The sequence below is a fragment of the Triticum urartu genome, chromosome 3A (assembly GCF_056163025.1).
Source record: "Triticum urartu cultivar PI428250 chromosome 3A, HENAU_Tu73, whole genome shotgun sequence".
Classification (NCBI taxonomy): Eukaryota; Viridiplantae; Streptophyta; class Magnoliopsida; order Poales; family Poaceae; genus Triticum; species Triticum urartu.
In genome coordinates, this window is record NC_141875.1 from 588,111,886 (window position 1) to 588,135,333 (window position 23,448).

General features: G+C 40.6%; 1 protein-coding gene across 1 annotated transcript; it reads left to right on the plus strand.

Moving 5' to 3' along the window:
- Positions 1–22,028: 22,028 nt before the first annotated feature.
- On the plus strand, positions 22,029–23,168 carry LOC125548816 (elicitor-responsive protein 1-like). The gene is made up of 4 exons (XM_048712355.2): positions 22,029–22,255; positions 22,368–22,433; positions 22,544–22,682; positions 22,803–23,168. The coding sequence occupies exons 1-4, from the start codon at positions 22,189–22,191 to the stop codon at positions 23,020–23,022; spliced, it is 492 nt and encodes a 163-aa protein (XP_048568312.2). The 5' UTR covers positions 22,029–22,188; the 3' UTR covers positions 23,023–23,168.
- The last annotated feature ends 280 nt before the right edge of the window (positions 23,169–23,448 follow it).

Here is a 23,448-nt window from a genome sequence, read left to right on the forward strand (position 1 = left end):
CATAATTTCTTCGTAGTGGCTCCGTTCCATGCCTCATTTCATAGGGAAGCCCAAAGTGGCTCTATTTCATTCTATTTCACTTCCTAGCACTTCCTATCATTTAATATCCATCCCTTTGGTCTTATTGACATAAGAGATGTCATTTATAGTCTATCTCTTTCTATATATGGAAAGTCAAGAAATTCTCATCGAAACATCGAGAAATTGTGCATATAGAAAACTCTAAAGAAAGAAAAAAAGGAGACCCATGCCATGATTTTCAAATCTTTTCTATTTAGTAGTCTAAGTTTCTCGATGAGGATAATTAATTCGGTCGTTGTGGTCGGACTCTATTATGGATTTCTGACTACATTCTCCATAGGTCCCTCTTAGATCTTCTTTCTCCAATCTTGGATTAGGGAAGAAGGAGATATTCGCGACTACTGGCGATTTCATTATGGGGCAGCTCATGATCTTCATATCGATCTATTATCCACCTCTGTATCTATTCTTTCTTAGCTAAACAGGTGGAAGATCTATCCAATTTGGTTATATTATATCATGGACTCGAAAAACGGATCTGAATTTGACTGAAATGCACGATCTTCACAGGTATCACTTTTCACGATACCTAAAAGGTGGAATAGCGATTTTCGAACCATTTCCTATAAGAGAATGGTTTCCATTACTTTGAGAAATGGATTCTTATATCAAACTATAGCTATTGCATTAAAGAAGAAAAGAAACTAATAGAAGTCGAAGACGCGGAATGATAGTGAATAGAGAGAAAGATTCTTCTGATTTTCTTGTTTCTATCTACTAGACGCCGTAGAGAATTGAGAATTTTCATGTCTTTCAATTCTCGTACTCGTAATTGGAAAGTTATGGAAGGAGACCCATCATTTTGCAATGAAAACAACATATAAAACTCTGGACAATTTCGAAATCAGGCCAAGCGTCTTAATACATATGCAAAAAAATTCATTATTGGCCCACCATTGATTAGAAGATTTAGCTTGTATGAATCGCTATTGGTTTGATACGAATAATGACAATCGTTTCAGTATGTTAAGGATACAGATGTATCCACAATTCATTTAGAGTTACTTAATAGTCTATTTCTTATACCATATCTCTATCCCGTGAAATTCTCGAGCCAAAAGATGGATGCATATGCTGTGTTTCATTTTGCTAAATGATATCAATTAAATGGTGTATCAATTCCATAAATTGCATATAGCAATAAATAAATCAGCAAAATTCTTTCTAATATTTTAGATAGAAGAAACATTTCTTCTATCTAAAATATTAGAAAGAATGTACCCTTCTATCCAAATCCAATTTGCATCGATAAAATAAATCCAAATTCCAGTAGTAGATGAATAATTGCAAATTTGTGTGTGTACGAGATTAGAATAACTTCAAAATAACTGACATAATTTTGTATTTTTCCTGATCAGAAAAATACATGAAAAAGAAAGGAGGTACAAATTTTTTTGGATTTATGGTTAAAGAAGAAAAAGAAGAAAACAGGGGTTCTGTTGAATTTCAAGTATTCAGTTTCACCAATAAGATACGGAGACTTGCTTCACATTTGGAATTACACAAAAAAGATTTTTCATCGGAAAGAGGTCTACGAAGACTTTTGGGAAAACGTCGACGTTTGCTGGCTTATTTGGCAAAGAAAAATAGAGTACGTTATAAGAAATTAATCGGTCAGTTGAATATTCGGGAGCAGTAATTTAATCGTTCAAATTTTTTTCTTGTTTTATTATTTTTTTAGTAGTCTTATAGTAGTCTTAGATTTTTCATTTTGATGAGCCTCGCTTTGAGGAATTCATGGAATAATCCATTTTCATGGAATAATGAATTAAGGAAGAAAGGATATGAGTCTACCGCTTACAAGAAAAGATCTCATGATAGTCAATATGGGCCCTCAACACCCATCAATGCATGGTGTTCTTCGACTGATCGTTACTCTCGATGGTGAGGATGTTATTGATTGTGAACCCATATTAGGGTATTTACACAGAGGAATGGAAAAAATCGCGGAAAACCGAACTATTATACAATACTTACCTTATGTAACAAGGTGGGATTATTTAGCTACTATGTTTACAGAAGCAATAACAGTAAATGCACCAGAATTCTTGGAGAATATTCAAATACCACAAAGAGCCAGCTATATTAGGGTAATTATGTTAGAATTAAGCCGGATAGCTTCTCACTTGCTATGGCTTGGACCTTTTATGGCGGATCTCGGCGCACAGACTCCTTTTTTCTATATTTTTAGAGAGAGAGAATTAATATATGATCTATTTGAAGCTGCTACAGGTATGCGAATGATGCACAATTACTTTCGCATCGGAGGAGTAGCCGCCGATCTACCTTATGGATGGATCGATAAATGTTTAGATTTCTGTGATTATTTTTTACGCGGAGTTGTTGAATATCAACAACTTATTACACAGAATCCAATTTTTTTAGAGCGAGTTGAAGGAGTAGGTTTTATTAGCGGAGAAGAAGCAGTAAATTGGGGCTTATCGGGACCGATGTTACGAGCTTCTGGAATACAATGGGATCTTCGTAAAGTAGATCCTTATGAGTCTTACAACCAATTTGATTGGAAAGTCCAATGGCAAAAAGAAGGGGATTCGTTAGCTCGCTATTTAGTACGAATTGGTGAAATGAGGGAATCCATCAAAATAATTCAACAAGCTGTAGAAAAAATTCCTGGAGGACCTTATGAAAATTTAGAAGTCCGACGCTTTAAGAAAGAAAATAATTCTGAATGGAATGATTTTGAGTATAAATTTCTTGGTAAAAAACCTTCGCCCAATTTTGAATTGTCAAGACAAGAGCTTTATGTAAGAGTAGAAGCCCCAAAAGGTGAATTAGGGATTTATCTAGTAGGAGATGATAGCCTTTTCCCCTGGAGATGGAAAATCCGTCCACCCGGGTTTATTAATTTGCAAATTCTTCCTCAGCTAGTTAAAAAAATGAAATTGGCTGATATCATGACGATATTAGGTAGTATAGATATCATTATGGGGGAAGTTGATCGTTGAAATGATAATAGATAGGGTAGAGGTAGAAACTATCAATTCTTTTTCGAAATTGGAATTATTAAAAGAAGTCTATGGACTGATATCGATTCTACCCATTTTGACCCTCCTTTTGGGAATAACAATAGAGGTACTCGTAATTGTGTGGTTAGAAAGAGAAATATCTGCGTCGATACAACAACGTATTGGTCCTGAATATGCTGGCCCCCTGGGCCTGCTTCAAGCTATAGCAGATGGGACTAAGCTACTTTTTAAAGAAGATATTCTGCCATCCCGAGGAGATATTTCTTTATTTAGCATTGGACCCTCTATAGCAGTCATATCAGTTTTATTAAGTTTTTTAGTTATCCCTTTGGGATATCATTTTGTTTTAGCCGATCTTAGTATTGGTGTTTTTTTATGGATTGCCATTTCAAGTATAGCTCCTATTGGTCTTCTTATGGCAGGATATAGCTCAAATAATAAATATTCTTTTTCAGGCGGTCTACGAGCTGCTGCTCAATCCATTAGTTATGAAATACCATTAACTTTTTGTGTGCTAGCAATATCTCTACGTGTGATTCGTTAAAATAGATCTTTTTCCTATAAAATCCATTAACTATTTATATTCCTTTTCTTATTTAGTATTTGGGTTGGTAAGTTAAACTAGATAGCTATATGAGTGAAACAAAACAGCTTATAAATTTGTAGTAAAAAGAAAAAATCTCATTTCCTACGTACAAGAAAAAAGTGGAAGTAAACATAAGCAGTGTAAACTCTTTATCCCAAGGTTGATATTTTTTAATTAGTCATCATATCTTGAAGCGGCCAAGAATAAAGGATTCACGATATGGAATTCCATTACTAGAATACTCCTAGTTATTACTATACCTTAATAATCCATAAGAAGAATCCACCAAAAGTTAGTGAAGGGTTAGGAACACTAAAGTACATAAAGGATTAGTAATGGAAAATCTAAAACATTAGAGATTTTTGCCCATAAAAGGAATCATAATAAGGACTTGCAATTTGTAGAAATTATCAAGTAGTACTTTCTTCGGATTCCGATCCAGAGTATGTTCCCATTCACTTGTTAAGGAAATGGCTATCAAGAACGAATTAACCCTTTATCCATTTTTTCTTTTTAAATACCCCCTCCCTGGGGAAAGAAGAATAGTAAAAAAGATATGGAGTGCACTAGAAAAAATTTTCATTATTTCCTTCCTCTATCCATATTCATGCAGAATTGCTCATGAACTAATACCCAACTCTTTCCATTTATTAATTGAATTCCTATAACAAGTAACAAGTGTTTTATTCCAAGATTAAGTTATTACTGAACAAAGAAAAATTTTCATTATATTATAAAGGATGAGATCAATTCGGAAGCGCTTTTTCTTATTCTAGCAGACGGAATTCCTTTGGTCTAATTTAGGACTTTCAAATCTATTTTATTTTATCTAATTCTATCTACGCCCCCGAGGCTAGGAACAAAACAGTCCTTTCCTTTTTCTGATCATAGAGAAGCCGTATGAAGCTAAGGTTTCATGTACGGTTTTGAAATAGCGGTGGGAACTGTGATGTTATCACCGACTATGATTATCTAACAGTTCAAGTACAGTTGATATAGTTGAAGCACAGTCAAAATACGGTTTTTTTGGATGGAATATTTGGCGTCAGCCTATAGGTTTTCTGGTTTTTTTAATTTCTTCTTTGGCAGAATGTGAAAGATTACCCTTTGATTTACCAGAAGCGGAGGAAGAATTAGTAGCAGGTTACCAAACTGAATATTCCGGTATCAAATATGGTTTATTTTATCTTGTTTCTTACCTAAATTTATTAGTTTCTTCTTTATTTGTAACAGTTCTCTACTTGGGCGGGTGGAATTTATCTATTCCCTATATATCCTTTTTTGATTTTTTCCAAATGAATAAAGCAGTTGGAATTTTGGAAATGACAATGGGTATATTTATTACATTAACTAAAGCTTATTTATTTCTCTTCATTTCTATCACAATAAGATGGACTTTACCGAGGATGAGAATGGATCAGTTATTAAATCTTGGATGGAAATTTCTTTTACCTATTTCCCTGGGCAATCTCTTATTAACAACCTCTTCTCAACTTGTTTCACTATAAATAAGATAATACAATAATAGTAAGAATATTTTCAACACAAAAGCTCTCTCAAACAAGAGAAAGAAACATATCTTTTTCATAGATATTTAGAATGAATATGTTCCCTATGGTAACTGGGTTCATGAGTTATGGTCAACAAACAATACGTGCTACAAGGTACATAGGTCAAAGTTTCATAACTACCTTATCCCACACAAATCGTTTACCTATAACGATTCACTACCCTTATGAAAAATCAATTACACCAGAGCGTTTCCGAGGGCGAATCCACTTTGAATTTGATAAATGTATTGCTTGTGAAGTATGTGTTCGCGTATGTCCGATAGATTTACCCGTTGTGGATTGGAGATTTGAAAAGGATATTAAAAGAAAACAATTGCTTAATTATAGTATTGATTTCGGAGTTTGTATATTTTGTGGCAATTGTGTTGAGTACTGTCCAACAAGCTGTTTATCAATGACTGAAGAATATGAACTTTCTACCTATGATCGTCATGAATTGAATTACAATCAAATTGCTTTAAGTCGGTTACCAATCTCCATAATGGGAGATTACACAATTCAAACAATTAGGAATTCGTCTGAAAGTAAAATAAACAAAGAAAAATCTTCGAATTCAAGAACGATTACTGATTACTAAACTTTGATTTTGTCTTTTTGTTATAAAAATCTAATAATTCTTTATTAAACTTTAAAATTAAACTATAAAGAAAAACGAAAAACTACTGCTTATTGGAAATTATTTCTTATTTTAAATCAGACTAGATTTTCGTGATATAATATAATTTATAACTATAAGTTTATACACAAAAAAATACCCTAATCCTTTTTTCCTTCCTTGAATCCTTTAGTTTTAGTCAGTTCATGAAAAATTTTATACTATTAATTTCTTTTTATCCATAATGGATTTACCTGGACCAATACATGAGATTCTTATGCTATTTGGGGGATTTGTTCTTCTACTAGGGGGTCTAGGAGTAGTATTACTTACCAACCCCATTTATTCTGCCTTTTCGCTGGGATTAGTTCTTGTTTGTATATCCTTATTCTATTTTTTTATTAAATTCCTACTTTGTAGCTGTCGCACAACTTCTTATTTATGTGGGAGCCATAAATGTCTTGATCATATTCGCTGTAATGTTCGTAAATGGCTCAGAATGGTCTAAAGATAAGAATTATTGGACTATTGGAGATGGGTTCACTTCACTCGTTTGTATAACTATTGTTTTTTCACTAATGACTACTATCCCAGATACGTCGTGGTATGGAATTCTTTGGACTACAAGATCAAACCAAATAGTAGAACAGGGTCTCATAAATAATGTTCAACAAATTGGAATTCATTTAGCAACCGATTTTTATCTTCCGTTTGAACTCATTTCCATAATTCTTCTAGTTTCTTTAATAGGTGCAATTACTATGGCTCGGCAATAAGAAAACTTAGAAAAAGTACAAATTATAAGAATTGCAAATCTAAAATAAATAACTAAAGAATCACAATTTTGATTTAGTAAAATCCATCTACTGCCAACAAATACCTCCTTTTTTTTTGTTGTGTAATTGTTCTATTGTAATTAATTGAATCGGTTCAATTCTTGCCCTCATATTGAAATGAATCGAGATTGATAAGGAGTTAGTTAATGATGTTTGAGCATGTACTTTTTTTGAGTGTCTATTTATTTTCGATTGGTATCTATGGATTGATCACAAGCCGAAACATGGTTAGAGCTCTAATATGTCTTGAACTTATACTGAATTCAATTAATCTAAATCTCGTAACATTTTCTGATCTATTTGATAGTCGCCAATTAAAAGGAGATATTTTCGCAATTTTTGTTATAGCCCTTGCAGCTGCTGAAGCCGCTATTGGACTATCCATTCTTTCTTCCATCCATCGTAATAGGAAATCCACTCGTATCAATCAATCTAATTTATTGAATAATTAGACTTTTGAATAATTAGACATAGAATCCTCTAAACAAAGGCGCACATATTAAAATAAATAGAAATCAATACTATTTTCTTAGTATTATTTGAGAATATCCATTTTTTTTAGTAGATTATTGCATAGTATTCTTTTTCACTTAAATGAATTTTTGTATTTGTAATTCATTGATATTGCAATTTGAATATTGCAATAATTTATATTGAAAAGACGATAGCCAATTTATTGGCTAATTCGAATTCGTCTGTACAATTCGTAAAATTCTTTCTTATTTCTTATTTATTGTTGAAATCCAAAATTAAAGTCTCTTGGCTCTCTTCACGCTTTCTCACAAACAGATTAAAAAATAGATTTTTTTTTTTGAAGTTTGGATAAACCATTGCTTCGTCTGGTGTCTACAATACATATGACTCATTATAGTACTAATTTCATTTTTACCAGATCGAAAAATTTTATGTTGAAAAGAAAAATTTATAGATCCAATGTCACATTCCGTAAAAATTTACGATACATGTATAGGATGCACTCAATGTGTACGAGCTTGTCCAACAGATGTATTAGAAATGATACCCTGGGATGGATGTAAAGCCAAGCAAATTGCTTCCGCGCCGAGAACCGAAGATTGTGTGGGTTGTAAGAGATGTGAATCTGCCTGCCCGACAGATTTTTTAAGTGTCCGCGTTTATTTAGGGCCTGAAACAACACGTAGCATGGCTCTATCTTATTGATACGTTACAAAAAACTTCACTCGAATCGTCTGATTCCTCTTTACCGAAGAAGCCTGTGCTCGAAATAATCGAGCACGGGCTTTTCTGGTCAAAACGTATCTTGTCTTTATCACTTTATCATGAGTTATTTTCCTTGGTTAACAATACTTGTTGTTTTGCCGATATTTGCAGGTTCATTAATTTTCTTTTTACCTCATAAGGGAAACAAAGTCGTTAGGTGGTATACTATATCTATTTGTTTATTAGAATTCCTTCTAATGACTTATGCGTTCTGTTATCATTTCCAACCGGAGGATCCCTTAATCCAATTAAAGGAGGATTATAAATGGATAGATGTCTTCGATTTCCACTGGAGATTGGGAATCGATGGACTTTCATTAGGATCTATTTTATTGACAGGATTTATCACTACTTTAGCTACTTTAGCAGCTTGGCCAATTACACGGAATTCGCGATTATTCTATTTCCTGATGCTCGCAATGTATAGTGGTCAAATAGGATTATTTTCTTCGCGAGACCTTTTACTTTTTTTTATCATGTGGGAGTTAGAATTAATTCCTGTTTACTTACTTTTATCCATGTGGGGGGGGGGGAAGAGGCGTCTATATTCAGCTACAAAGTTTATTTTGTATACTGCAGGCGGTTCCATTTTTTTCTTAATCGGAGTTCTGGGTATGGGCTTATATGGTTCCAACGAACCAGGATTAGATTTGGAAAGATTAATTAATCAATCATACCCTGCAACCTTGGAAATACTTTTATATTTTGGCTTCCTTATTGCTTATGCTGTCAAATTGCCGATTATACCCCTACATACGTGGTTACCAGATACCCATGGGGAAGCACATTATAGTACATGTATGCTTTTAGCGGGAATATTATTAAAGATGGGAGCATATGGATTGATTCGGATCAACATGGAATTGTTACCTCATGCTCATTATCTATTTTCGCCCTGGTTAGTAATAATAGGAGCGATCCAAATAATCTATGCAGCTTCAACTTCTCTTGGTCAACGAAATTTCAAAAAAAGAATAGCTTATTCCTCTGTATCTCACATGGGTTTCATAATTATAGGAATTGGTTCCATAACCAACATTGGACTCAATGGAGCTATTTTACAAATATTATCCCATGGATTTATTGGTGCTACACTTTTTTTCTTGGCAGGAACCGCTTCTGATAGAATGCGTCTTGTTTATCTCGAAGAACTGGGGGGAATATCTATCCCAATGCCTAAAATTTTTACCATGTTTAGTAGCTTTTCAATGGCTTCTCTTGCCTTACCAGGAATGAGTGGTTTTGTCGCAGAATTAGTAGTATTTTTTGGACTAATTACTAGTCCAAAATTTCTGTTAATGCCAAAAACACTAATTACTTTTGTAATGGCAATTGGAATGATATTAACTCCTATTTATTTATTATCTATGTTACGCCAGATGTTCTATGGATACAAGCTATTTAATGTTCCAAACGCAAATTTTGTGGATTCTGGACCACGAGAACTCTTTATTTTAATCTGTATCTTTTTACCAGTAATAGGAATTGGTATTTATCCAGATTTTGTTCTCTCCCTATCCGTTGACAGGGTAGAGGCTCTCTTATCCAATTATTATCCTAAATAGGTTTGCTTTTTTTTACTCGTCTGCTCTATTAATGCAGAAATAAGTAAAAAAGTATATAATGCAGAAATAAGTAAAAAAGTATAATTAGATCTATCTCGAATTTTTGAGAACCCTTTGATAAGGCGTTCAAGGGGTTCTCAAATAAAACATAAAAGTAAAAACCTTCATTTCATGAAGGTTTTATTTTATGTAATCATTTAGGTGTTAATGTAAACGAACCATAACTATGTAAGCCTATTCCTAATAGATTTATACCAAAATAACAAATCCAAATTATAAGAAATCCTATCAAAGCTATAAGTGCAGAATTCGTACCCTTCCAATTTGGATTTGTTCTACTATGTAAATAAATTGCGAATATGGTCCAAGTAATAAATGCCCAAGTTTCCTTAGGATCCCAATTCCAATAGGATCCCCAGGCCTCATTAGCCCATACTGCTCCACAAAGAATACCTACGGTTAAAAGGGTAAATCCTAGGCTAATGACACGATAACTCCAAGAATCCAAACGCTCCGTTAATTGATATTTGTAATAATTTGGAAATGAAGGGACAGAGGTTCTTTTTAAAGCACTTCTTTTTGCATAAAAATATTTAATATCACTAAAGAAAAATGTTTTATTTAAAACATTTTTTTTCTTTTTAGAAAAGAAATGGAAATTATTTCGAAATCTAATGATTAGAATAGCGGCAGATAATAAGGATCCGCACAAAAGAGTTGCATAGCTTAATAACATCATACTGACATGCATCATAATCGAATTGAGCGTCTATCAGAAGGACAGCGCCGTCGCTCCACGCCAGCCTTGCATTTGCATTCTGACTCTCTGTGTCTCACGGACACGTAGTGTTCGGTTTTGTTTCGGTTAACCGCATTAGAAACCGAACCAACCGAACTTAGTTTGGTTAGTACAAGTAGAAACCGAAATTTCCTGTATTATTGACAAAAACCGAAATTTCGGTTTTTTCGGTTTCGGCTTCGGTCCGGTGTTTGGTTTTTCGGTTTTTATGCTCACCCCTACATGTGGGGCCTCCACTCACATGCATGCATGTTTCATGATTTTGTTGTTGTTCACAAAGCGTGGTTTCAAGTTATGTTGCGACACAAGATAATGCACATGCGAGCGGTACATCAGACAAGATTAAGCACACGACTTAGGGCATCTTTGGACCCCAAAACAGATACGGTATTTGTTGACGCACGCGTCCGTGGACAATGATACGGGAGTTGGTCATCGAACCATGTCCTCATACATTTCAAACGGGACTTAAATAAACCAGGCGATTTTCATGCAAACCGGATTATTTAAACAAGACCACGTTCATCCCTTATATTTTTTGACATATTTAAACAAATGCATCCGGACCCTAACCTGGTCTAAATCTCCGTCGGCGCCTATCATCCAAGTCCTTATTGTTCCCCTCCGTGTCCATGTCCGGCGGCCGTGAGCCTCGAGAAGTGAAGGTGCGGTCGTCGGCGAGGAAGAGAGGACATGGGGCACGAACTGGCTCACGTGGACATGAGGCGCCGCTGTCTCCCATGCCCTAATCCTACTCGTCGGAGTCCGTGACCTGGGCGTCGCCGGTGGAGGTGAGGTCGACGATGGATTTGGATGAGCCGACATTATGGCTGTAGCGGTGCCAATGGCACGCAGCTGCCGGCGTGCTCGTCTACGCGTCTGACGCCGTCACACGAGCGTTGCGCCCGCCACGTAGAGCGTCCGCTGCTCCTTGATAGAGTTTGGATTCTCCGCGACCATGGCCGCCATGGCCCCCTCACTGGCGAATTCTTTGTAGATTTGGCCCTCCGCCAGAGGGCGAAGTTGTAGCACTGCTCCTCCTGCGCCTGCCAGAACTCCTGTCACCGGCTTCTCGTCCATCATGACGGCGTCGAAGTGCGCCTCCGTCTGCTCCATGGTGAGGCCGACATGGATTGGCGCGGGTAGGAGCGCCAGATCTTCCTCGGAGGCTGCCTCCATCGTCGGGTCATTGTCGCTCACCTCCGGCGAGCTCGCCGGCAAGCCTGCTTGTATCCTCCGTGCACGACGGCCCAAACAGCGGGCCACAAGGTCGGCCACCTCATGCTTCTTCTTCATGGAGAGGCTCTTCCACATCGCTCTCGGGCTCATGGTCATGCCGGAGGTGATGCAAAAAGGAGGATTGGAAGCGGGCATGTTGTGGTGCGAATGGTGTTGGGCAAGGACGCGTTTAAATAGCGGGTGCCAGCCATGCGTAGCGGCGGTTTGTCTCAATGCATGCGCCGAAGTGGGTTTCCAAGATATGATTACTTGAACCTTTCCAAGCCTAAAATCTTGTACTAAGCATGAATTTTGAGTGTCTATCCAAAACCCTGAAACCCGGCCTCTTCCATAAGTGTTCTCTATCAATTCCATTACCTTATCCTTACCCATGAGGTTCCTACATTTGATCCTAAATTGAGCTAGGAGTTGTTTCCGGGCATACTCAAAAAAAGGAACCGCGGGGGAGACCGGAGGCGTCGGTGTGGTGGAAATGCTGAGCTCCGCTGCTTGGTGAGGGGTTTCTCTGTCTGGACGGTGGGGCGAGCGTCGTGGCTGGCTGCTGGAACACCCATTATGTTGGGGAACATAGTAATTTCAAAAAATTTCCTACGCACACGCAAGATCATGGTGATGCATAGCAACGAGAGGGGAGAGTGTGATCTACGTACCCTTGTAGACCGATAGCGGAAGCGTTAGCACAACGCGTTTGATGTAGTCATACGTCTTCACGGCCCGACCGATCAAGCGCCGAAACTACGGCACCTCCGAGTTCTAGCACACGTTCAGCTCGATGACGATCCCCGGACTCCGATCCAGCAAAGTGTCAGGGAAGAGTTCCGTCAGCACGACGGCGTGGTGACGATCTTGATGTACTACCGTCGCAGGGCTTCGCCTAAGCACCGCTACAATATTATCGAGGATTATGGTGGAAGGGGGCACCGCACACGGCTAAGAATATGATCACGTGGATCAACTTGTGTGTCTAGGGGTGCCCCCTGCCCCCGTATATAAAGGATCAAGGGGAGGAGGCCGGTCGGCCCCTATGGCGCGCCAAGGAGGAGTCCTCCTCCTAGTAGGAGTAGGACTCCTACTAGGAGGGGGAAAGAAGTGGGGAGGGAGAAGGAAAGGGGGGCGCCGCCCCCCTCTCCTAGTCCAATTCGGACCAGGGGGAGGAGGCGCGCGGCCCATCTTTGGCTGCCCCTCTCTCTCTCCACTAAGGCCCATATGGCCCATTGCTTCTCCCGGGGGGTTCCGGTAACCCTCCGGCTCTCCGGTTTTCTCCGAAATCACCCGGAACACTTCCGGTGTCCGAATATAGCCGTCCAATATATCAATCTTTATGTCTCGACCATTTCGAGACTCCTCGTCATGTCCGTGGTCACATCCAGGACTCCGAACTAACTTCGGTACATCAAAACTCATAAACTCATAATATAACTGTCATCGAAACCTTAAGCGTGCGGACCCTACGGGTTCGAGAACAATGTAGACATGACCGATACACGTCTCCAGTCAATAACCAATAGCGAAACCTGGATGCTCATATTGGCTCCTACATATTCTACGAAGATCTTTATCGGTCAGACCGCATAACAACATACGTTGTTCCCTTTGTCATCGGTATGTTACTTGCCCGAGATTCGATCGTCGGTATCTTAATACCTAGTTCAATCTCGTTACCGACAAGTCTCTTTACTCATTTCGTAATACATCATCTGGCAACTAACTCATTAGTTGTAATGCTTGCAAGGCTTATGTGATGTGCATTACCGAGAGGGCCCAGAGATACCTCTCCGACAATCGGAGTGACAAATCCTAATCTCGAAATACGCCAACCCAACATTCATCTTTGGAGACACTTGTAGAGCTCCTTTATAATCACCCAGTTACGTTGTGATGTTTGGTAGCACACAAAGTGTTCCTCCGGTAAACGGGAGTTGCATAATCTCATAGTCATAGGAACATGTATAAGTCATGAAGAAAGCAATAGCAACATACTAAACGATCGGGTGCTAAGCTAATGGAATGGGTCATGTCAATCACATCATTCTCCTAATGATGTGATCCCATTAATCAAATGACAACACATGTCTATGGTTAGGAAACATAACCATCTTCGATTAATGAGCTAGTCAAGTAGAGGCATACTAGTGACACTTAGTTGGTCTATGTATTCACACATGTATTATGTTTCCGGTTAATACAGTTCTAGCATGAATAATAAACATTTATCATGAAATAAGGAAATAAATAATAACTTTATTATTGCCTCTAGGGCATATTTCCTTCAGTCTCCCACTTGCACTAGAGTCAATAATCTAGATTACACAGTAATGATTCTAACAGCCATGGAGCTTTGGTGCTGATCATGTTTTGCTCGTGGAAGAGGCTTAGTTAACGGGTCTGCAACATTCAGATCCGTATGTATCTTGCAAATCTCTATGTCTCCCACCTGGACTAGATCCCGGATGGAGTTGAAGCGTCTCTTGATGTGCTTGGTTCTCTTGTGAAATCTGGATTCCTTTGCCAAGGCAATTGCACCAGTATTATCACAAAAGATTTTCATTGGACCCGATGCACTAGGTATGACACCTAGATCGGATATGAACTCCTTCATTCAGACTCCTTCGTTTGCTGCTTCTGAAGCAGCTATGTACTCCGCTTCACATGTAGATCCCGCCATAATGCTTTGTTTAGAACTGCACCAACTGACAGCTCCACCGTTTAATGTAAACACGTATCCGGTTTGCGATTTAGAATCGTCCGGATCAGTGTCAAAGCTTGCATCAACGTAACCATTTACGATGAGCTCTTTGTCACCTCCATATATGAGAAACATATCCTTAGTCCTTTTCAGGTATTTCAGGATGTTCTTGACCGCTGTCCAGTGATCCACTCCTGGATTACTTTGGTACCTCTCTGCTAGACTTATAGCAAGACACACATCAGGTCTGGTACACATCATTGCATACATGATAGAGCCTATGGCTGAAGCATAGGGAACATCTTTCATTTTCTCTCTTTCTTCTGCATTGGTCGGACTTTGAGTCTTACTCAATTTCACACCTTGTAACACAGGCAAGAATCCTTTCTTTGCTTGATCAATTTTGAACTTTTTCAAAACTTTGTCAAGGTATGTGCTTTGTGAAAGTCCAATTAAGCGTCTCGATCTGTCTCTATAGATCTTGATGCCCAATATGTAGGCAGCTTCACCGAGGTCTTTCATCGAAAAACTTTTATTCAAGTATCCCTTTATGCTATTCAGAAATTCTATATCATTTCCGATTAGTAATATGTCATCTACACATAATATCAGAAATGCTACAGAGCTCCCAATCACTTTCTTGTAAATACAGGCTTCTCCAAAAGTCTGTACAAAACCAAATGCTTTGATCACACTATCAAAGCGTTTATTCCAACTCCGAGAGGCTTGCACCAGTCCATAAATGGATCATTGGAGCTTGCACACTTTGTTAGCTCCCTCTGGATCGACAAAACCTTCCGGCTGCATCATATACAACTCTTCTTGGTTCTTGCAGAAACCCATTCAGGAATGCAGTTTTGACATCCATTTGCCAAATTTCATAATCATAAAATGTGGCAATTGCTAACATGATTCGGACAGACTTAAGCATCGCTACGGGTGAGAAGGTCTCATCGTAGTCAATCCCTTGAACTTGCCGAAAACCTTTTGCGACAAGTCGAGCTTTGTAGACAGTAACATTACCGTCAGCGTCAGTCTTCTTCTTGAAGATCCATTTATTCTCAATTGCTTGCCGATCATTGGGCAAGTCAACCAAAGTCCATACTTTGTTCTCATACATGGATCCTATCTCAGATTTCATGGCTTCAAGCCATTTTGCGGAATCTAGGCTCACCATCGCTTCTTCATAGTTCGTAGGTTCATCATGATCTAGTAGCATGACTTCCAGAACAGGATTACCGTACCACTCTGGCGCGGATCTTACTCTGGTTGATCTAGGAGGTTCAGTAGTATCTTCTTCTGAAGTTTCATGATCATTATCATTAGCTTCCTCACTAATTGGTGTAGGTGTCACAAAAACTGATTTTTGTGATGTACTACTTTCCAATAAGGGAGCAGGTACAGTTACCTCGTCAAGTTCTACTTTCCTCCCACTCACTTCTTTCGAGAGAAACTCCTTCTCTAGAAAGTTTCCGAATTTAGCAACAAAATTTTTGCCTTCGGATCTGTGATAGAAGGTGTATCCAATAGTTTCCTTTGGATATCCTATGAAGACACATTTCTCCGATTTGGGTTCGAGCTTATCAGGTTGAAGCTTTTTCACATAAGCATCGCAACCCCAAACTTTCAGAAACGACAACTTTGGTTTCTTGCCAAACCACAGTTCATAAGGCGTCGTCTCAACGGATTTTGATGGTGCCCTATTTAACGTGAATGCTGCCGTCTCTAGAGCATATCCCCAAAATGCTAGCGGTAAATTAGTAAGAGACATCATAGATCGCACCATATCTAGTAAAGTATGATTACAACGTTCGGACACACCATTACGCTGTGGTGTTCCGGGTGGCGTGAGTTGCGAAACTATTCCATATTGTTTCAAATATACACCAAACTCGTAACTCAAATATTCTCCTCCACGATCAGATCGTAGGAATTTTATTTTCTTGTTACGATGATTTTCAACTTCACTCTGAAATTCTTTGAATTTTTCAAACGTTTCAGACTTATGTTTCATTAAGTAGATATACCCATATCTGCTCAAGTCATCTGTGAATGTGAGAAAATAGCGATATCCGCCACGAGCCTCAATATTCATCGGACCACATACATCTGTATGTATGATTTCCAACAAATCCGTTGCTCTCTCCATAGTACCGGAGAACGGTGTTTTTGTCATCTTGCCCATAAGGCACGGTTCGCAAGTACCAAATGATTCATAATCAAGTGGTTCCAAAAGCCCATCAGTATGGAGTTTCTTCATGCGCTTTACACCGATATGACCCAAACGGTAGTGCCACAAATAAGTTGCACTATCATTATCAACTCTGCATCTTTTGGTTTCAACATTATGAATATGTGTGTCACTACTATCGAGATTTAATAAGAATAGACCACTCTTTAAGGGTGCATGACCATAAAAGATATTACTCATATAAATAGAACAACCATTATTCTCTGATTTAAATGAATAACCGTCTCGCATCAAACAAGATCTAGATATAATGTTCATGCTTAACGCTGGCACCAAATAACAATTATTTAGGTCTAATACTAATCCCGAAGGTAGATGTAGAGGTAGCGTGCCGACTGCGATCACATCGACTTTGGAACCATTTCCCACGCGCATTGTCACCTCGTCCTTAGCCAATCTTCGCTTAATTCGTAGTCCCTGTTTCGAGTTGCAAATGTTAGCAACTGAACCAGTATCAAATACCCAGGTGCTACTGCGAGCATTAGTAAGGTACACATCAATAACATGTATATCACATATACCTTTGTTCACCTTGCCATCCTTCTTATCCGCCAAATACTTGGGGCAGTTCCGCTTCCAGTGACCAGTCTGCTTGCAGTAGAAGCACTCAGTTTCAGGCTTAGGTCCAGGTTTGGATTTCTTCTCTTGAGTAGCAACTTGCTTGCTGTTCTTTTTGAAGTTCTCCTTCTTCTTCCCTTTGCCCTTTTTCTTGAAACTAGTGGTCTTGTTGACCATCAACACTTGATGCTCCTTCTTGATTTCTACCTCCGCAGCTTTCAGCATTGCGAAGAGCTCGGGAATAGTCTTATTCATCCCTTGCATATTATAGTTCATCACGAAGCTCTTGTAGCTTGGTGGCAATGATTGGAGAATTCTGTCAATGACGCAATCATCTGGAAGATTAACTCCCAATTGAATCAAGTGATTATTATACCCAGACATTTTGAGTATATGCTCACTGACAGAACTGTTCTCCTCCATCTTGCAGCTATAGAACTTATTGGAGACTTCATATCTCTCAATCCGGGCATTTGCTTGAAATATTAACTTCAACTCCTGGAACATCTCATATGCTCCATGACGTTCAAAACGTCGTTGAAGTCCCGATTCTAAGCCGTAAAGCATGGCACATTGAACTATCGAGTAGTCATCAGCTTTGCTCTGCCAGACGTTCACAACATCTGGTGTTGCTCCAGCAGCAGGCCTGGCACCCAGCGGTGCTTCCAGGACGTAATTCTTCTGTGCAGCAATGAGGATAATCCTCAAGTTACGGATCCAGTCCGTGTAATTGCTACCATCATCTTTCAACTTTGTTTTCTCAAGGAACCCATTAAAATTCAACGGAACAACAGCACGGGCCATCTATCTACAATCAAACATAAACAAGCAAGATACTATTAGGTACTAAGTTCATGATAAATTTAGGTTCAATTAATCATATTACTAAAGAACTCCCACTTAGATAGACATCCCTCTAATCCTCTAAGTGATTACGTGATCCAAATCAACTAAACCATGTCCGATCATCACGTGAGATGGAGTAGTTTCATTGGTGAACATCGCTATGTTGATCATATCTACTATATGATTCACGCTCGACCTTTCGGTCTCTGTGTTCCGAGGCCATATCTGTATATGCTTGACTCGTCAAGTATAACCTGAGTATTCTGCGTGTGCAACTGTTTTGCACCCGTTGTATTTGAACGTAGAGCCTATCACACCCGATCATCACGTGGTGTCTCAGCACGAAGAACTTTCGCAACGGTGCATACTCAGGGAGAACACTTCTTGATAATTAGTGAGAGATCATCTTAAAATGCTACCGTCAATCAAAGCAAGATAAGATGCATAAAAGATAAACATCACATGCAATCAATATAAGTGATATGATATGGCCATCATCATCTTGTGCTTGTGATCTCCATCTTCGAAGCACCGTCGTGATCACCATCGTCACCGGCGCGACACCTTGATCACCATCATTGTCTTCTCGCCAATCTTATGCTTCCACGACTATCGCTACCGCTTAGTGATAAAGTAAAGCATTACAGCGCAATTGCATTGCATACAATAAAGCGACAACCATATGGCTCCTGCCAGTTGCCGATAACTTGGTTACAAAACATGATCATCTCATACAATAAAATTTAGCATCATGTCTTGACCATATCACATCACAACATGCCCTGCAAAAACAAGTTAGACGTCCTCTACTTTGTTGTTGCAAGTTTTACGTGGCTGCTACGGACTTAAGCAAGAACCAATCTTACCTACGCATCAAAACCACAACGATAGTTTGTCAAGTTGGTGATGTTTTAAACTTCGCAAGGACCGGGCGTAGCCACACTCGGTTCAACTAAAGTTAGAGAAACTGTCACCCGCTAGCCACCTTTGTGCAAAGCACGTCGGGAGAACCGATCTCGCGTAAGTGTACGCGTAATGTCGGTCCGGGCCGCTTCGTCCAACAATACCGCCGAACCAAAGTATGACATGCTGGTAAGCAGTATGACTTATATCGCCCACAACTCACTTGTGTTCTACTCGTGCATATAACATCAACACATAATACCTAGGCTTGGATGCCACTGTTGGGGAACGTAGTAATTTCAAAAAATTTCCTACGCACACGCAAGATCATGGTGATGCATAGCAACGAGAGGGGAGAGTGTGATCTACGTACCCTTGTAGACCGACAGCGGAAGCGTTAGCACAACGCGGTTGATGTAGTCGTACGTCTTCACGGCCCGACCGATCAAGCGCCGAAACTACGGCACCTCCGAGTTCTAGCACACGTTCAGCTCGATGACGATCCCCGGACTCCGATCCAGCAAAGTGTCGGGGAAGAGTTCCATCAGCACGACGGCGTGGTGACGATCTTGATGTACTACCGTCGCAGGGCTTCGCCTAAGCTCCGCTACAATATTATCGAGGATTATGGTGGAAGGGGGCACCGCACACGGCTAAGAATATGATCACGTGGATCTACTTGTGTGTCTAGGGGTGCCCCCTGCCCCCGTATATAAAGGATCAAGGGGAGGAGGCCAGCCGGCCCCTATGGCGCGCCAAGGAGGAGTCCTCCTAGTAGGAGTAGGACTCCTACTAGGAGGGGGAAAGAAGTGGGGAGGGAGAAGGAAAGGGGGGCGCCGCCCCCCTCTCCTAGTCCAATTCGGACCAGGGGGGGAGGAGGCGTGCGGCCCACCTTTGGCTGCCCCTCTCTCTCTCCACTAAGGCCCATATGGCCCATTGCTTCTCCCGGGGGGGGGGGGGTTCCGGTAACCCTCCGGCTCTATGGTTTTCTCCGAAATCACCCAGAACACTTCCGGTGTCCGAATATAGCCGTCCAATATATCAATCTTTATGTCTCGATCATTTCGAGACTCCTCGTCATGTCCGTGATCACATCCGGGACTCCGAACTAACTTCGGCACATCAAAACTCATAAACTCATAATATAACTGTCATCGAAATCTTAAGCGTGCGGACCCTACGGGTTCGAGAACAATGTAGACATGACCGAGACATGTCTCCGGTCAATAACCAATAGCGGAACCTGGATGCTCATATTGGCTCCTACATATTCTACAAAGATCTTTATCGATCAGACCACATAACAACATACGTTGTTCCCTTTGTCATCGGTATGTTACTTGCCCGAGATTCGATCGTCGGTATCTTAATACCTAGTTCAATCTCGTTACCGGCAAGTTTCTTTACTCGTTTCGTAATACATCATCTGGCAACTAACTCATTAGTTGTAATGCTTGCAAGGCTTATGTGATGTGCATTACCGAGAGGGCCCAGAGATACCTCTCCGACAATCGGAGTGACAAATCCTAATCTCGAAATACGCCAACCCAACATTCATCTTTGGAGACACCTGTAGAGCTCCTTTATAATCACCCAGTTACGTTGTGACGTTTGGTAGCACACAAAGTGTTCCTCCGGTAAACGGGAGTTGCATAATCTCATAGTCATAGGAACATGTATAAGTCATGAAGAAAGCAATAGCAACATACTAAACGATCGGGTGCTAAGCTAATGGAATGGGTCATGTCAATCACATCATTCTCCTAATGATGTGATCCCATTAATCAAATGACAACACATGTCTATGGTTAGGAAACATAACCATCTTCGATTAATGAGCTAGTCAAGTAGAGGCGTACTAGTGACACTTAGTTTGTCTATGTATTCACACATGTATTATGTTTCCGGTTAATACAGTTCTAGCATGAATAATAAACATTTATCATGAAATAAGGAAATAAATAATAACTTTATTATTGCCTCTAGGGCATATTTCCTTCACACTATACCTACCTATGGGTCGAGAAAAACCTTTCAAGTAAGTCATCATCGGTGCAGGCATCAAAGTTATCATTTATTTAAGCGTGATTTTTTTATTGGAAGAAAATTGAAAGTTTATACAAACTTGTGGTTATTGGTATGGGTATACTTACTAATGTGGTCGTGCATATGCTTCTTACTGTAGTTGTATTTGTGGTTATTCATAGTCATGTAGGGAACCAAAAACCTTTTGCGGATCATTCATAACACATGTTTTTCATGAGTTGCTTGGCTTCTTGGGAGTAATTGGTCTTTCCCCCAAGGACGCAATGGGCAATAAAGTCCTGTAAATGATTTTGAAGTTCATCAGGGTCGAAAAGGAGGTTGAAACCCCAGGCCTCTGCATCAATGTGATGCCCACAACCAATTTTATTAGAGCTGATGCAAGGCAACAAGACCAGAGACATCAACAAGCGGAGTACATAACAAGCACAATGATGGTAGAACCATTACAATGCATGAGTTTAACACCCATGACTAAGTCAATTTTTTTCTACAACAACGCCTACAAGAAGGGATACACGCCCTCACGCCATCGTTGCCATGTCCAGCCGAAGGCAGTAAGCACAAGGATTTTCATTCTAGTTTCTGAGACAGAACAATAAAGGCCAATCCATCAGCAAGGAGACAACGCCTTCAACAAGGCAACGACGGGAGTAGACCTGTTGTAAAGTAGACTGCACCAAATCAAATTCCAAGGTTATAAAGTAATAAAACTAGTACACGTTCAGGCTGGTAAAGTAGGCTTCTTGTCGATTTTGTTTTCACGCACGTTTGAATTTCTTTCCCCTGTGTTTCTTGTGTTTGATGAGCAATCCTTTTCATCCTCTCTTAGGCGCTTGTATAAGACGAGCCTAAGCTTAGCCGAGGTCAGAGGCCAACGGCACCTATCGCTTAAATATGTGGTGTCGAGACCAAGTCCTGCTACGTTGCTATGGATCTACGCACGCCGATTCATGCGAGACCACGGTCCAACTCCAAGTACGTTTCTCCCTCCATCTCACCGCGTGGAAATCTTCGTAGGCGTCAGCAGAGGCCGTAGCAACACTCGGTTTCTCGCATAGAAGCGGTCGACGTCAGTGATGGCACGTGAAGGGGGCTCTTGAACCGGTCCAAACCGGCTAGAATGTCGCGAGCTTCCTCAACTCCAGAGTTTTGAATTGACCCGTACAGCGGCAGCCGCCACCCATCCGAGGAACCAAGTTGTACTATATAAATACGCCGGCGCGCGTCGGTTACGGCACCTCAATTCCGAACGCCGGCCGCAGGAGAACAAGAGCGACAGGCCTCCCAGTCCCAGACGAAACAGAGCAATACAGTCAGAAAGGGCAGAGAGAGCAATCGGCCGGCTGTGTCGGTGGGAGAGGATATACATTGGTTAGTTTTCCAGCAAGATCGACAGAGCAATGGGGCGCGGTCTTCTTGAGGTGCATCTGGTCGACGCCAAGGGCCTCTCCGGCACCGATTTCCTCGGTGAGTACTCCGCTGCGCGCCTTCCGTAGAACTTGGATTGCCTTCGGTTTGCTCTGTTATTTGCGTTCGGCTGTGGATGGAGATTCATCTGATTTTACTTCTATACGCGCAGGGAAGATCGACCCGTATGTGATCGTGCAGTACCGGAGCCAGGAGCACAAGAGCCGCACCGCCCGAGGTCAGTCCCTGCTTCCACAATCTCGCTCGACATGGTCCACCGTTGAGTTCGACAGCATACCTATGGATATGGCGATTTCATGAATGAACCCACGTTGCCCTGTAATGCAGATGCTGGGAGGAACCCGAGCTGGAACGAGGTGTTCAGGTTCCAGATCAACTCCTCCACCGCCAACGGGCAAGATAAGCTGGTCTTCCGGATCATGGACCACGACAACTTCTCCCGCGACGATTTCCTCGGCCAAGCAACGTGAGTGAACTCTTCTTACTCCCAGCCGCGAAGCATCAGCATCAGCAGATAACTAAAAGGGCAAATTAAAGAAAAAGGAAAGGTCCTAATTCAATTACTGAATATGTCTCCGTGATGCAGGATCAGTGTGACTGGCCTGATCAGCATGGGCATGGAGAGCGGCAAGTCGCAGCTGAACCCGGCCAAGTACAGGGTGGTCACCGCCGACAACTCGTACCACGGCGAGATCAAAATCGGCATCACCTTCACTGCCGCAAAGGTTGATGCCCATGGCAAGGTTGAAGAAGACGGAGCACAGGTTGGAGGCTGGACGCACAGATTTCGTGAGCACAAGGCCTGAGGGTCCTTCGGTCGTGCATAATTAGTGGAATAGTGGTGTTGGATGTGGCCTATGATTGAATGATGTGACTCCAAGTGTGTATGCTGTATTTTGTAGCACTTTAGTCAGAACAGCTTAAGATCACCAGATTCTTTTGAAACGACATACATACTCCGTGTCGAATTCTCCATTGTTGAATGCTTGTTGACACCAGTATCAGTCTAGATACTAAGCTCCCAGGATTTGCAGACCCCTGGTGAATCGGGGATGTAGTTCTCGCTGGAGGCCCCATCTGTAAGTGGGTGGATGGCTGTGTGTTTTCTTTGGTCCATTACGTGGCGCCCGTAGACGATACAGACCTTTGGTCGTACGATCACGGTGAAAAGACCATCACAACCGCCCGACAAGAAAAAAAAAACTACTTCTGCAGCCGCCGCCCCAATCCTC